At 34.2% G+C, this 17,940-nt stretch overlaps 1 protein-coding gene and 1 long non-coding RNA gene across 2 annotated transcripts in view; both read right to left on the bottom strand.

The window, feature by feature from the left end:
• LOC109717938 lies at positions 3,870-9,906 on the bottom strand. The gene is made up of 2 exons (XR_002218337.1): positions 8,218-9,906; positions 3,870-4,621 (listed from the first exon to the last, which is right to left on the bottom strand). It is a non-coding gene; the product is annotated as an uncharacterized LOC109717938 (long non-coding RNA).
• Positions 11,161-17,940, bottom strand: part of LOC109717985 (kinesin-like protein KIN-4A) — a 13,177-nt gene continuing 6,397 nt past the window's right edge. Inside the window, exon 6 of the mRNA XM_020243952.1 lies at positions 11,161-11,229. Coding sequence (XP_020099541.1) covers positions 11,161-11,229 — 69 coding nt within the window. The remainder of the gene's footprint in view (positions 11,230-17,940) is intronic.

Genomic DNA, 17,940 nt, shown 5'->3' with positions numbered 1-17,940 from the left:
TTTAGTTATTTTGAATTTGTGAGGTCTTTTTCTGCCAATTTTTACAACTTATAAGAAAGTGGAGGGACCAATAAGCAAGATCGTCAAGTCATGAATGCAAGAAGAGTAATTTCGTGGAAAATGGTATTTTCTGCACGATTCTACACCTAACTATTTATTTGGTTGCCAAATTGGGTTAGTTTTTTTTTTCACTTTGAAACCACCGGCCCAAAATGCTTAAGCCCAGTTATTATTACTAGCGTGTAGGCCTCATATAAACTGATCGGAATCAATATCCCATCCAATGTGGGACTATTGGGGCGTTACACATATCTTCACCGGTTCCGGTTATCTCGATTCGACCCACTTCATTTATTGTTAATAAATTAGAATTGTGGTTCAGTTATTTGTTTGCTTGATTGCCTTTTTTTAATAATTCTGATTGTGGACATTCATTTAGTTACAAGTATTTGGAATGGTGATGCTTTTGGGATTTTCTATGATATCGTGGTTTCGATTTAATAATATATGGTTTTCTATTCCTCGTGGTAGCCTATTTTGAAAAGGAAATGAGTCTTCATGTGGGAGACTGTGTTCAAAGGATTTTTACAATTTCATCGATTCTTAGTATTTCAAAAATAAAGTTTCTGGGTGGAAAACATTTTCAAATAATAGAATTATTTGTTGTACTGTGCATACGCATCATCCTTCGCCTAAGAAGCGCTTAGAACATGCATTGCATTAAGGATCGCTAGCTGAATATTTGTGGTGAGCATCTGCATTGTGAATGCTGCTTGTATGATTGAATGTAGCAACAGCTCTTGCAGTGATACGCAGTGCAAATACAAAAGAGACTCTGTCCTAGTGGACAGGAAAAAATCTATATTTGTGGCGGGTCTATTCTGTCCCGTGTCATGTTTGTATTTTTTAAAAAAAGAGGCATTTTTCTCTGGCTTCACTTTCGAACCGGCTTCTACTTCGAAAAAACTTTACAAAAAGGGCCTCGGGACGTGACAGCCATAATTCCTATCATTGTAGTCTTTTAGTTTTAGCTAAAAATCTAGTGATTTCTAAGCTATTTGGCCATAATTTTCAATAATACGCAATAAAGTTTGGAGTATAGAAGATCTGTTCATGGAGTATGATTAATATGAGCCAAGTGGGAGATTATTAGGATTTCCATAAATATGGCCCAGTTAATCATATTCAAATCTTAATTTACTATAGATAAGGGTCAATCCTAATGTTAGATGTATGCCCTAGAAGCCAACCAGGCCGACACATGTATTCTTTTTAGGACATAAATTTGTATTTGATTTTAAAATATTATGAATAAATTTGGATTTTTATTTCTATTCATGTTGTGTATGTGTCCATGAATCATCCGAGGAATTAATATGATGATGACATATATTCTCAAGAGTTGAGAATTTAAGACATGTGTCATTGGTGGTTAATTCCTAAATACTCCTAATCGATGGATCATCACGGGGACGGTGATTGATCCGGTGAAATTGGTGCATAGGTCACTTCCCTTTTTGGGTAGACAAGTTTTGAGTCGACAGTGGGGGAACATTAAAGCGAATATGCAGGTGGTTGTTAGAGAACAAGGGTACCGAACGTGACCAACGCGAGAAGTCACTTGGATGTCTACTTACTCGTTAGTGACTTACTAAATGTTATAGTAGTGTGACTGGTTGTAACATACCGAATTTGGTAGAAAATATTGGACTTTAGTCAAATTGACTAAAGCGTGCGAATGAAATGGTTGGACGAGTTCTATTTAACATTCCAACAAGATTTGAAGGATTAAAAGTGAGTTTAGAAGGAGTTGAAAAGGTTTTAGCGTTGTTCGGCGCGAAATAAAATCGAAACGGAGCCAAAAATCAAGTCTGGGCAAAGTGTACCGGTACAACCATCAAGTTGTAACCGGTATAGCAAAGTGTACCAATACAGCATTGAAAGTGTACCTGTACAAATGCAACGAAATCGAAAAGCAGCTCTCGGGTTATGTCTCTGCGCAGTCGTGTTACCGGTGACACGAGGAAGTGTACTGGTACACTTTGGGCTTATAACATATCAGATTTTGATATAAAAGTAAAAAATCAATAAAAATAGTGTGAGATACTATTTTTCTTGGATTTAGAGAAGTAAAATATAAGTCGAAAATGACTCGTGCTGAAATCGGAACGAAAACAGATTTAGAATTTTCTGTAAGAAATGGAGCTGATATTTTAGCAGAAAATGCACAGTGTCAGAAAATTATGAAAATTGGATAATATGTCGGAATTACTTTTATGAGGCTAGATTTAAAGTTTCATATCATTCTGACACTCGGAAGGTGGAAAATAAAATCCGACTGCTATCTGCTAGAGATTACAGTTTGGTGGAGCTTTCGGTGACCAAATATGGTCGAAACTGAAAGATTAAAATTTATTTGTACTTATTAAGTAAAACCGAGCCTGACTGTCAAATTTGAGTACAAACGAACATTCAGAAAGGCTTTGGCGAAAAACGTCAGTTTGTATCCGCTATACTGATGTGAACAGTGTATTGCTGAGGGGGCTTTGTGTAAAATCAGCACAGCCTTCTTCTCCTCCCTCAACCGTGCACCCACAACACTAACACACACACGCATATATGGAGGGAGAGAGAAACCTCCCTTTCTCTCTCTAGATCTCTTCCAAAATTGAAGGATTTGGTGGAGATTGAAGCTTGGAAGTGAATCATCTTCATCTTCTTTATATTCTCCTTGGCTTGGAGCAAGCTTTGAGGTAAGCTTCTTGGAGCATCCATGGTAGATCTTTAGGGCTTTATTTATATGCTCTAAAAATAGATTTATTGGAACTCCTAGATGCTAGATAGAGGACTAATGCTTGAATCATGAGGCTAGATATATGGTGACTTCTTACTATGTAACTTGCTAGGGCTCAAAAATGGCATTTTTGCTAGTAGATGGGTTTGATCTAAATTGAACCTATATAAACCTAATTGCTAGGTATACGAATGCGTTGGCGAAGTCGGTTCGGCGATTCGTCGAGCCGGTGCGAAGATATTGAAGAAACGGACGTTTCGGCTTCGTTTCCGCCTGGAGGGCCGAGGCGACGTCCTAAAATCATGAAAACGGAATCGTGGGCTCGTGGCAACTAACCGTAGACCTTTAATTTCCGGATCGTGGATTGGAGGCCGTTCGGGTGGTCGCGCGAGAGTTCGGGCCGAACCGGGTCACGGGTGCCGCGGGAGGCCGATTGCAAGTGACTACGAGCAATCGAAGTGCGAATTGAGGTGAGTTGTGTTTACCGAAGCGACTAGGTCGCCTGTATGTCTAAGACTAGTGCTTACTATTGATGCATGTAATGATAGCTAGTGGTAGAACACATAAATGCATAAGGTGAAATGCTATGTTAGGCTACCAAATAATGCATACTAGTTAAGGGACTCGCGCGTTGCGGCGGAAAGCTAATACAACAGTAATGTACATTGATTGAAAATGTATCAATTTTGTTAATTTGAAATTTTCCCCAAAATTATTTGAGAATATACCAAAAAGATCAAACTTCAAACCATATAAAATCCCAAATAAAATATCCAAGATCATGAATTTAGGTCGGGAAGTAATCTAAAAATGAATCAAAGCTAAAAAATATGATTAGAAATCCCCAATGCTGAAGTAAAGAGAATCCATAAAATATCTTGAACACGAAGAACCCAGTAATAGAAACTTCAGTATAAAAAAAAAAAATATTAGCATTTTTTATCACAGATCACCGGCTAATGCAAAAGATTCAACATATATACCTTTTTTAGAAATATTTTACATAGTAAAGAATTGCAACAAAAACATAAACCAACAAAACAATTGCAAAAATATAAGTAAGAGTATTCAAATATACTCAATTCTAGGAATTCTATAAGGCTCAGATTTGTCGACCAACCAACATTGCAATCGGACTGTTCCAATCATTCACTCATGGAATTGTTCTGATGCTGGTAGGACAAACAGCCAAGCCATATGCATCCAGATATAAAAGCAAACAAATAGGCATTTAGTCACTTAATTTAAACTCTGTAAATTAAGCGCAATCATTTAAAAAGGCCTCAACTATTGATCAGCATACACATTATTAGTAACGAAATAGCTGCAGGTGGAAAAAAGCATGTGACTACACGAAATAGACACAGCTAAGATAAGTAGCAGAGACAACACCAATATTCAACATGAATTCTTGCAGTTCAAAGTAGGTAGCACTAAATTTTTCCTCAAATTAGTTCGCCGCAGGATCAAAATGTAGTGCCGTTAGTAGTATGGCTCATTTGGTTTCCAATTAATGTGGGGTTGTACAAATTTTGCAATTCATGCCATCCTCCAAACATTAATAGAAACCGTCATCATCGCCGGCATCGTATTCACATATGTTTTTGCTCCAATACCATTGAAGCTCACATCGCTAGCCATGTCTCTACCAGCAAAGTTTTTCTATGGCATGCATTCGTTACGATATTTGTATTAGATGTCACATTCCCAATTCTTGAAAAAGATGTGCCGCCTACCACATGTAGTTCTGTCGCTACATCATGAATTTTTTCCTCGGCCTATGTATTCAGCATTTCTATATCTTGTACACCGAATGTTTCTTTTATCCTGCCAGATTCAATTTGTGAATATTTGTGTGCCGATCAAGAATGCACAAAGTAAGAAAAAATTCAGGAAAAAGTATAGCAGTAAAACAGGGAAAGAATTTGGGCCTCGAAGCACAAACTATCCAAAAAAGTAACAGATAATCATGAAAAAATGAAATTACCAAACAGACCAAACTTCAAACCATATAAGATCCCAAATAAAATATCCAAGATCATGAATGCTTATAAAACTATAGTTTTATAAGCAATATACGCAGCCAACATATACAAAAATGACAACAAAGAGATGGGGAATGTGTAAGCACCGAGAAAAGAAAAGCAGAAAGATAACAAAAAAAATAAATTAGTGAGAACATAGGAGCACGACAAAAACAAAAGAATCAAAATTTGAATATATCCGGTACAATGTAATTGTGAAGTCAAAATTAAAAATGAAAAGTGCGAAACCACATGGGGGTTTTTGAAGTTTTCTCTAATATATATCTGGCTCAGCCAGTGAGAGATTTATGTATATGTATGGACATTGTATTTTGGAGTTATATGTATACTACATATAAATATTTGCTATATCTATTTTGTAATCCAGTTTCTGATATCTGTTAGTTGTGGACTCTTAAAACTTGTTTATTCGCCTAGTGGGGGTTGTCTTCCGTGCATACGATAGGTCTGTTAGTATACTCAAAAAACTTCCAGTGTAGGTCGGAGGTGATTCTAATGACGAAGAAAAAAAAGATTTAGTAACAAAAAATTCAATTTAGTAAATGGCACGACAACTGCGAGATTAAGCAAAAAAAAATTCGCAACAACAAAATTGTACATACATTTTTCTTTATTTTTTAGAAGCAATTTTTAAACCTACTTTATAAAATAATGGTAAGTTGAATTTAAATTTAGAAAATACATAAATTTATGTGCAAAAATTTGTAACTGATTAAATNACGCGGAGGCCCCTGCCGTACCGCTTAGGACCCACGATTCAAGAGTTACTAGTTAAGGGACCCGCGCGTTGCGGCGGAAAGCTAATACAACAGTAATATACATTGATTAAAAATGTATCAATTTTGTGAATTTAAAATTTTTCCCAAAATTGTTTGAGAATATACTAAAAAGATCAAACTTCAAACCATATAAGACTGCAAATAAAATATCCAAGATCATGAATTTAGGTCCGGAAGTAATCTAAAAATGAATCAAAGCTAAAAAATATGATTAGAAATCCCCAATGCTGAAGTAAAGAGAATCTCTAAAATATCTTGGACACAAAGAACCCAGTAATAGAAACTTCAGTATAAAAAAGAACATTAGCATTTTTTATTACAGATCACCGGCTAATGCAAAAGATTCAACATATACACCTTTTTTAGAAATATTTTACATAGTAAAGAATTGCAACTGAAACATAAACCAACAAAACAATTGCAAAAATATAAGTAAGAGTATTCAAATATACTCAATTCTAGGAATTCTGTAAGGCTTAGATTTGTCTACGAACCAACATTGCAATCGGACTGTTCCAATCATTCACTCATGGAACTGTTCTGAATCTGCTGGCAGGACAAACAGCCAAGCCATATGCATCCAGATATAAAAGCAAACAAATAGGCATTTAGTCACTTAATTTAAACTCCCTAAATTAAGTGCAATCATTTAAAAAGGCCTCAACTATTGATCAGCATACACATTATTAGTAACGAAATAGTAGCAGGTAGAAAAAAGCATGTGACTACACAAAATAGACACAGCTAAGATAAGTAGCAGAGACAACACCAATATTCAACATGAATTCTTGCAGTTCACAGTAGGCAGCACTAAATTTTTTCTCAAATTAGTTCGCCGCAGGATCAAAATGTAGTGCCGTTAGTAGTATGGCTTATTTGGTTTTCAATTAATGTGGGGTTGCACAAATTTTGCAATTCATGCCATCCTCCAAACATTAATAGAAACCGTCATCATCGCCAGCATTGTATTCACATATGTTTTTGCTCCAATACCATTGAAGCTCACATTGCTAGCCATGTCTCTGCCAGCAAAGTGTTTTTATGGCATGCATTCGTTACGATATTTGTATTAGATGTCACATTCCCAATTCTTGAAAAAGATGTGCCGCCTACCACATCTAGTTCTGTCGCTACATCATGAATTTTTTCCTCGGCCTATGTTTTCGGCATTTCCATATCTTGTACACCAAATGTTTCTTTTATCCTGCCAAATTCAATTTGTGAATATTTGTGTGCCGATCAAGAATGCACAAAGTAAGAAGAAATTCAGGAAAAAGTATAGCAGTAAAACAGGAAAAAAATTTGGGCCTCAAAGCACAAACTCTCCAAAAAAGTAACAGATAATCATGAAAGAACGAAATCACCAAAAAGACCAAACTTCAAACCATATAAGATCCTAAATAAAATATCCGAGATCATGAATGCTTATAAAACTATAGTTTTATAAGCAATATATGCAGCCAACATATACAAAAATGACAACAAAGAGATGGGGAATGTGTAAGCACCGAGAAAAGAAAAGCAGAAAGATAACAAAAAAAATAAATTAGTGAGAACATAGGAGCACAACGAAAACAAAAGAATCAAAATTTGACTATATCCGGTACAATGTAATTGTGAAGTCAAAATTAAAAATGAAAAGTGTGAAACCACAGGCGGTTTTTGAAGTTTTCTCTAATATATATCTGGCTCAGCCAGTGAGAGATTTATGTATATGTATGGATATTGTATTTTGGAGTTATATGTATACTACATGTAAATATTTGCTATATCTGTTTTGTAATCAAATTCTGATATCTGTTAGTTGTGGACTCTTAAAACTTGTTTATTCACCCAACGGGGTTTGTCTTCCGTACATACGATAGGTCTGTTAGTATACTCGAAAAACTTCCAGTGTAGGTCGGAAGTGATGCTAATGACGAAGAAAAAAAAGATTTAGTAACAAAAAATTCAATTTAGTAGATGGCACGACAACTGTGAGATTAAGCAAAAAAAAATTCGCAGCAACAAAATTGTACATACATTTTTCTTTATTTTTTAGAAGCAATTTTTAAACCTACTTTATAAAATGATGGCAAGTTGAATTTAAATTTAGAAAATACATAAATTTATGTGCAAAAATTTGTAACTGATTAAATTTACATATAAAATAAAATTGCACCAGAGTAAAAAAAAACGAAGGTTTTTTTTTGGGAAAGCAATTGGTAAAACCTATTTTAAAAAATCATGGCAACATGTATTTAAATTTTGTACTATATCTAAATTTAGCAATTCTCACTTTTTTTTTTGTAAAATCAGATCATAAAAATCAATGTAAAAACTTTTATGTAAATTTAAAAACAATGAATTTAACATTCAAAATAAAATCCTTTGAAAAAAAAAATGTAAGTATCTTATGTAAAATTTAGAATCTATTAATTATACACACAAAATTTAATCCTATAAATTTGTGAAAAAAGCGCAACATTTTTAAAGCTTTAAAAGGAAGCTAATTTTTAAAATGATCGCAACACAATACTAAGGGAGTGCTTTGGAAGAGGCAGACCAAACAAAGAAGAAAGAAAACGAAATAGCGGAAGGAATAAAAGAGTGAACTTACCACAAAAGCAGTATTTATAACCATTAAGGCCTTCATATGAGAATGAGAATGCACAATTAAAGAGGAAGCAAGCAAGGAGGGAGCCATATGATAAAAAATCAAGAAGCCATATAGGAGGACAACCACTACAATGGCCTCCTGAATTCCATTCCCAGTTCCAGATATCTAGCAAGAACAATAGCTTATATATCAATATAAAACGTATAATTAATTTGGTAAAGTGTCACATCTTATCGTTTATTTCGCGCATTTGTGCCTTGAGAGCTTCAGAGTCCTCGCGCCATTTGGACAATCCACCTGAATAGAGCCAAACATATAGACACAGTCATTCATAATTGTTATTTTTTTTATTAGAATTACAGCAGAATTACAGATTTTTGATGTCGAACTCTCTCCGAAACCCAAACTCTCCTCTCATGATGCAAGCTGGACTATTTCATTCAAATTTGAAAGGCGAACCAACAGGGAAATCAAGAATTTAAGAAGTTTCTAAGTTTGTAATACATGCACCATCGAATCTCTCCACTAATTCACAATGAAGGTAATGAAGGGCAAAAAAATTTCCCAAGGTCAATTTGCTAACAAATCATAATACTTAAAATTAAGTTTTTATTTTTTTTTTTGTCTGGTTTCGGACCATGTCATCAACCTGCTTTTTCCTTTTTTAACCTAACCGAAATATGCATCAAGAAAGTTTGAGCTAAAACAGGGACAATAAAAGTAAAATGATCATGTATCGATGAAACAGAGACAACAAACATAAGCAACAGTTATAATACTGATATTCAATATAGAATCTTGCAGTTCAAAGTAGGCTGTAGTAATTTCTTCTCAAATTACATAGCCATAGGATCAAATTGTGATGCCGTTATTAGTATGGTTCATTTGATTTCCAATTAATGCGGGGTTGCACAAATTTTGCAATCTATGCCATCCTTCAAGCATTAATAGAAACCATCATCATCACCGGCATCGAGTAACAATAAAGAGATTTTGGCAAAACTTAGAAAAAGATAGAGCAAATCACTAATCTGGGTCTCTTAAGTATAGAAATATATCCAATCTACGTGAATAGAGCCAAACATACATATAACAACAAAACATTAAAGAGAATATGCCAAAAATTAGATAAAGTTGATTAAAAATCTGATCTAGATCTACATTTGGTATAGCTTTACAATAGGAAAGCAAAATTCAGAAATGAGAAAGTTTAATAAAATAAACGATAAGAACTATAGGCAAATGATAGAGTAAACCACTAAGCCGGGTCTATTAAGTATAGAAATGCATACAATCCACCTGAATAGAACCAAACATACATATAGCAATAAAACAATAAAGAGATTATGTCAAAACTTAGAAAAAGATAGAGCAAATCACTAAGCTGGTTCTCTTAAGTATAGAAACATATCCAATCTACGTGAATAGAGCCAAACATACATATAGCAACAAAACAATAAAGAGAATATGCCAAAAATTAGATAAAGTTGATTCAAAATATGATCTGAATCTACATTTGGAAACGGGAGAGAAAGTATTAGAAAAACTTGATTAAAAATGCGATCTGGATCTACATCTGGAAACGGAAGAGGAAGTTTTTTGTGATCTAGCTACACAGTCTGATGTTCATCATTTGATTCAAAATACCACATGTTATGTAATACTTAATAATTAGTATTACAGAATGAAACTGTCTCATATATATATATATATATATATATATATATATATATATATATATATATATATATATATATTATCTCTTCTAAGATCGCTAACCCAAGTACTACAAACAATATCAACAAAGTATAAAATAAAAAATAGTAAAAAAATAATTTAAAATTTAAAATTTGATTGTAAAAAAATTAAGAAATAAAATAAAAAATATAAGTAAAAAGTTGGAACACAACCTTAAAATAAAAGGAGATCTTCTTTAAGGTTCACAATTCACGTTTAAAAAGATAAAGATATTAAAAATTTGATTGCAAAAAAAACTTAAGGATCAAAAATAAAAAATAAGAAAGTCACAATTCATGTTGTATTAAGATAAAGATACTAATAATTAGTAATAATAAAAAATAATAATTCTGAATTCCTATCCAAAGATATGAAGGAAAAAGCATACAAATATTCGAATTTAAATAAAGATAAAACCAACTCAGGATAAAATCCTACGTACGCTATGCATCTTATGAATTGTGAATCGGAGCATTGTCGAACAAAAAAATTTATTCATAGTATGTTTTCATAGAAAATATACTATTTGAATTATTTGAATTATTTTACAAATCAGAATATGTTTTTTAAGACACGATAAGAAAAAAATACAATATATAAATAGAAAATATACCGAGTATAAATATTAAGAATATTAGTTAATATAAGGCAAATTGTTTACAATAATTACGAACTAAAATAACTCATTTATATATAAGTGATGAAAATTCTTTTGATTTCCATCAAAGTTCTAGGATTGTTTAATCCCATGTGGCAATAATTTTGGTCATTCTTTTTCCAAAAAAAAAATAATAGATTAGCATTTGTTTTTTCCAGCTTGGTTTTTAATTAAAAATAAAAAAATAAAAATTATTCGTAGTTATAAATATAATATGAACCTTCAATGAAGTGGACCAAGCCATCAAATCAAAGGAAAAAAAATCTAAGCAAAATTTTTTTTGTGATCTTAATAATTAGAGCTTCTTAACCAGAGGCTTAGTGGGCTCACATTTGAAATGGCGGCAGTGAGGTAAGAAGCATCGGACGTATCTGCAAAATCTAAGCAAAATCTAACACAAATCTCAACCTTCAATGAAGCTCACTGCAGTTTTAAGTTTGCGGTCCATTGAAAGATGAAATATTAGAGCGAATAGTAAATAGTTAGGCAGGTTTAGCATTTTAGCAGTTGAGTGAGAGTACAGCATGACGGAGTTTAGCATTGTAGCATTATGGAGGGTAATACATTACCGATTGAGGTGCATACTTGTCGCTGGTGCTATTTCCACCTAGAGAATCCTGCAAAGAGAGAAGTATAATAATCGTAGCAAGATATGACATGCCTTGTTATATGTTTACTTTTAAAGACAGTGATAGAGCAAAAAATTCTATTTTGGCCAGCAGGCAGCGCATAAAGTTCTTGTTTGAGAGTCCAATTTGCAATGCAAATTCTTTGCAAAAAGGTATGTAGCTTCTTCTCAGTTCATAAATTATATATATTATAAACACAAATAAATTGTAGATGCATAACGGCACAAATTTAAACAGCCACTAAATTTAGTCTTTAGTAAAGCATAGTATAATAACCAGCGTTAGTTGTAAAGATAGTTTCGACGCCAGCGTAAGATTAGTAGAAATGTCTAACTAGTATTTCTCTCTCGCACCAAGTGTCATGGTAAAGAAATGTACCATCAGAAATCATGCAAGCAACAAGGATCAAAATTGATGGAACCAATTCCACTATTGCATAACTGTGCTGCTTCCAGAATAAACATATGAGAATAAAATATTCTGTCACTTTTTAAATTGATATAGCATATCCATTATTGTAACTTATTATCGGATAATAATATACAGTCCAAACTGCAAGAGCCGGTTCAGTTTGCTGTCACGAATAAGGGATAAGCACCTTCTTTCCTCTTCTTCTCATCTCCAAGAGCACTTGACATTGCCTAGAGCTAAGAGTCCTTGTTATATGAACACCTGATAACAACAATATAGCAGGTTTTAAATTTCACTTTTCTTCAAGATAACAGTTGGTTTAAGACATGAAGAGAAAACGAACTACCTTCCTTAAACTAAGACATCTGAACCATTCTCTTAGCGGTTCTGATCCAGCAAGATCTACCAAATAAGCTTGACAGAGGCAGTTTCATTCAGATCCTCGATCATAGGAGCCATCGGAAGTCATAATTGGATCAAGTTTGCGCATACTGCTCAATGTGATTGTGAGAATAGCATGGGAACGGCTGTTGCATGATGACAATAAAAAAGAAAACAAATAGTTCATTAAAATAAAGGTAAGTAAAAAAGTTTTGAGTAAATTTAAGGCTACTTGGACATTTACATATCAAGTAAATAAAAAAGAGATTGTATATGCTTTCAATAAATAAATATGCTTTCAAGAGACACCATTCTAACAAATTATTTCATTTTCATTGCTATTCACTTCAATCAGAAAAACTATATTACTGATGAGCTAATATATCAAGTAGATAAAACAAAATGTGAAATCTGTTATACAATTAAAGAAAAAATATGCAATTTTCTAATCTTGATTTGGCTTCAGTAGTGCCATAGCTGAACTATTATATTTATATTGAATAAAACCATAGATGCAAGATCTAGCTATATCAAATTGCAACAACAAAGTGAAAAACAAAATCAGACTCACAAAACCACCAACCTTGACTGGTTGTTCAGTTGTACTTCAGTACTCGATTTGTTGAACTTGCTCGCAAGCATGCAACCATTTCTTTTTGAGTACTAACATTATATTTCAGTAGACCTGTCACAAGTGTTAGTTGCCCATTTGATGCCCTCACGGATGTGTAGCAGGAGCTTTCCCAGTACTGTTAGCTTCCCCCCTCATTGCCATTCTGACTTGCTAGGGAAGTTCATAATTTAAAAACTGAAGGCAAGAAATTTTCATAAAGCACAATTCAAATTAACATAAAAAAATTGTCAATAGTTTTAGCATGATAAGCAACAGTAAAACCATATAACAATTTATAAACTTATAAATTAAATGGGCAAAAAAGAAAATCAAATATTCTCATAAATTGGCCAATAATAGAATGATAAATTAGGGATAAAAAAATCAGGGACCTGTCCCACTTGAATGCTGATTCTTCGCGAGGCGCGAGGCTGCCTGGCCTGCCTAAGGTCTCAACTGGCAGCGCTCTGCACCACCAGTCACCGCGGCGCCTATAAAGAGGAGAGAATAGTTTTTGGAAAAGGAAGGGGGTTTTTGCCATCTTTGACAACCCACCAGCGGCTGAGCGGTGCAAACAACGCCAGTCCTGTTGATATACAGAAGCTTAAGTACTGGGGATACGAAAGCCGTGCGCAAATGACAAATGCCAACTAAATGAATATTGGATTAAATTTTGTACTTTAAAAAAAAAAAAACATGTACGAAGAATTGCACATAAACAGGAGAATTATCATAAAATATTTCGGAAATTAAAGAGGGAGAAACCACACACACGGTCGGGCATGTAAAAAACAGCACAATATTATCCTGCTAAGGACACCAAAGTGTAGCTGGAAAAAAAAAGAAAAAAAAAAAAATATATATTATATATATATATAAAATTATATAATATAGGCTAGGCTGATATCAACGTAGCACGAGCCTCCGTGCAGCCTACAGTTGTTTTCAATATGCGGCTTCAAAATCGACGATGCGCTCCGTTAGACTGACTACTACAACTAATTAAAAGTATTTGAAACTAAATTTCATAATTTTTCGACAGTCTATTTGGCAGTGATCAAAAGATCCAAAAATTAACAATTTTTAATGTAGATATAATGCGTTGTTAAGTTCCCGGTGTAGAATCTCCCATAGATGGAAAATTAATAGAAAATTCTAACTTAACATTAAAGCAAGACCCAATACTTCGAATTAATTTGAATGCTTTATCACTGTTTTTAATATAGATTTTTATTCTCAGCCGTCATTTTTAGACTACTCGTTTGCAATAGTAATGAGGCCGAAAATTATAAATTTAGTTTCGAATACTTTTATATAGTGAGATTCAAGTCTAAAACGGATGCCGATCGTCTATTTGAGAAGCGCATCATGAAAACAACATCGTAAAGACGGAGGCCTGTGCTACCGATAGTAATACCAGCCTAGCTCTATATATATATAATATATATAAATATAATATATAGAAGAAAGACTTCACATCAATGTACAACTCAATCTCTAATCAAATTTTAAACTGATGGCGATTTGATGCGAAAAAGTGAAAATCACCACATCAAAACTAAAAAATAGAATATGGGAAAAAAATATGAACTCAATTAAATAATTACCAAGCTGAAACCGTCACATATTTCGTAAACCCCCAAAAAGCCCGGCTCGACACCTCACCGCCCGCTCGCGCCGATCGACGAGAGGCCTGCCTGTACCGCTTAGATCGCCGATTCAAAGTTTTATAATAGATGCTCAAAGATAAGCATCTTTATCGCAACAGAAAATGATTCATCATACTCCAAATAAACATGAACTAAACATAAAAAAAATATTAATAAAAAAACAGCAAATAAAAGCCAAGATACATAAGGGATAAAATTTTGTAGATTGATCAGCTAGCAAATTTGAAGTCTTCAAATTTCTGCGCGTAAAGATGCCGGCTTTTTATGATATGGTAATTACCCGCAAAGGAGGACATGGAAGAATGAAAAACTATAAATTACCCAAAATCGAATAAAGAAAGATTGAACATGTAAAGAAGTAATAAAACGCACGTATGAATAATTTGTTTTCTAACAATGGAAGATAGGGGAATCCTTACCCTATAATACTATAAAAATGCCCTGTGGGCCTCGACTATGCAAAGAAAAATGTGAATTATGAAAGCAACCTTCGCAAAAACCTTTAAAAGCAACCTTCCTGATCTAATATATATCTAGTGTATGTTTTTTGAATTCTTTTTATAATGAAACAGAAAATCACCGTAAAAAAAATTAATCATTTGAATAATCAATATATTGAGATGTTGTCATCTGATCCTTAAATGTCAAGAGTAGACACAAGAAGACGTGATAAATTTGATCAAAAAAAAACCATTATGAAAACCTTTCCAATGATACAAGCCTTTAAAGTTGGGGAAAACAATATAAAAAACAAAATGCATCAAGATAATAGTGAAACAAAAGTTAAAGATTTATAAAGTCACATTCATCTTGAGCAATCAATTTAATAAGATCAAGGACTCTCTCTCACTGCTTAATCATTTACCTTGTTGTACTCTGTTTTTATTCAATATTTAAATAAACATACACACACCATCACACAGTCAAAATCATGCTACTTAGCAGCACGGAAAAGAATCCTCGGGATGTATAACATGCTGTAAAAGCAACAAAAGATATACAGACAAAAAAAAACAGAATCACAATAGAGATACCATCAAATATTGGAAGTTATGCGCAGCACAATATATTCGAGAAACTAAACATATAAAAAGCAATGATAAGCTCCAGATAGTTTAGTTTCAGAATGGATTATTTTTTCCCATCTTATCGAAAAAAAATGGTCTAACAATGATGCTGCAATGTTGCTCATATAGCCAACCACTTGCTGCCATCTAAGTCTTTATCCATTGTTTGGCAAACTGCAAACAGCTAGAAGAGAAAATGAGGTTATTCATTTAAAGTGTTATCAAATATAAACTGATGTTTTTATCATCATGCTTATCTCATGAGCATGTTAAAAATGTACCAGCTTAGAATACCAATCATCAGAGAGACAAAATGTACTATAATGCCCCAAATATAATATGCCAATACAGCTCCGACGATCCGGCCGTAAATTAGCTTGTGACGGTCAAGCCTCAGTGCTAAATTTAACATTATTAATGTATAGGTGCCAACACAGTTGTTACCAGCCATTGAAACCAATACCCCTCTGATACGCTCAATTCCTATAAATACATTCAAATGTTTAGCCAAAGAAAATACAAAAAATAACAAAATTATCACCGATACAGGGAAACTTATTAGGTTACATTCCAATACAGGTCCCCTGTAAACATAGTGATTACAAATATTATCCTACAAAGTTCAACTTCACTGTTTCCCTACAAAAGTCCTGATTGTTTTTCAAAAACATATCTCCCTGCTCGTTAGGATCCGCTAGAAAACAATTTAGTTAAACCATAGGTAAAATACTAGCCCTAGTTAGTTCATAAAATTCCCAACATCCGAAAGGTGTTCGGATGAGGCTATTATTCTTTTCGATTAAGAACACATGCAGTAACATTACAATTTCCATCCACATCCACTATATATCCTGCTAAGAAAGAAAAAATAGGAAGGCCAAAGTTTATTAATTTATTAGATAGGTATAATTTACCATGAATGCACATCTTATTCTGATTTTTAGGACAATCTAACAAACCATAGTAGGTTTCTTTAATTTATCCAAACTATCAATTAGATATTGATATTGATTCAATTTCTATTTTACCAAGCATCCTGAGAGAACATGCCATATCAAAATGTAAAGCGATTTTGGACAAAAAGAAATAAGAGATTTTTCATATGAATCCCAAGTTCTACTTAATATAAAGAATAAATTAACTTGATGATTTCCACTTTTACATGCCGAAATACTATGAAATAGTCTCAACATGTTACTTATGATCTATCAAAAGAAATATTTGAGGGACCAGATATAGGAATCCGAAAGTACGATCCTCAAAGAAACCCAAGAACCCAAATCAAAGAGTTAAAAGCTTACTGTTGGGACGACATGTCAACGCACGAACCCCTAATTCCCCACTCCTTCACTCTCCTCTCATTCCTTGCCGACTAACCTCCTCCTTCATTGTGTGGTGGCTCCGCTGCACCCTCCGCCGCAGCCAAACACAGTGGCCGTTCGCCTCGCCCTAATCGCACCCACAGCGGCAGCGGCGCAATATACGGTTGGCGAGGCGTCCCGAATGGCCTGCGAGCCACTGAGGTGGGCAGACAGTCAAAGGAGACAACAGGAAGGGTTGGAGAAGCGGAGATGAAGAGGAGATGGGTGCGAAAGAATAGCTCCACACGTCCGCCCTCCGCCACATGCTGGCCCCACTGCTCTACCGACCACTAGCAGCGACAGCGTTGCAGTTACGTTGGCGAGTTGCTCAGAGAGGCAGCGACTGAGCTGTAGGCGTAGCAAACCGCAAAAGAGCGAGCAGAGAGGTTGGAGGGAGCAAGATGATATGTGAGAAAGGACACGGGAAGACTTCAGAAATGGCTAAGTATGGGCACATTGCACTTCTGTTTCATCTCTGTTTTTTTTTTTTCTTTTTTATTTTTCAAGATGGTCGCATCCGCGCCGGCTCGCGCACCGCGCGCAACGGCCCGGCTCGGCTCCGCTCCGCTGCGCTCGCCCTCGCCAGCGCCATCGCCAGCCGGCTCGCTCGCACCGCCGCCAGCGCGCCGGCGCCCGCCCCGCTCGCCGAAAACCGGGAGCCCCGTACTGTTAGTACCGCACTGATCAAGAGTTATATAGATATATATGAAGGGACGAAGAGAGAGAGGAGAGAGAATTTTGTTTTTTTTTTTTTTTTTTTTGCTAAAATTAAAAAAAAAACTATACATATTTCATTTTTTCACTTGTCCATCTAACTTTAAAAATAACATTTGCTCCTAAATTTTCATCAAATATTCGAAGAACGCGGCGCTACGGAACGGTCAAAATAAACACATTTAAAGAGTATACTTTTAATAAATTAAAAAATAAATAGAACAGTTAACCAACGTCCTGATAGAAGGGGAATGACTAAACATACATTAATAAATTTTTAAGAGATAAGAAATATTTTGAAAATTCTGAGGAAAGTAAGAAAAAACGAATATATTATAGAGGGTTTTTATATTTTAGTCAATTTTTAAAGATGTAAAATTGTACGGAAAATACTGAACTACGGACACACTTTGAATCGACTACTACTTTTAAAATTTTGATTTACATTTAACCTGTTTCATTAATTTGATTTTAATCATTAA

The sequence above is a fragment of the Ananas comosus genome, linkage group 12 (genome assembly GCF_001540865.1).
Source record: "Ananas comosus cultivar F153 linkage group 12, ASM154086v1, whole genome shotgun sequence".
NCBI classification, from domain to species: Eukaryota; Viridiplantae; Streptophyta; class Magnoliopsida; order Poales; family Bromeliaceae; genus Ananas; species Ananas comosus.
The sequence above is the reverse complement of the archived record's forward strand: the minus strand, read 5'-3'. Positions and strand labels throughout refer to the sequence as shown.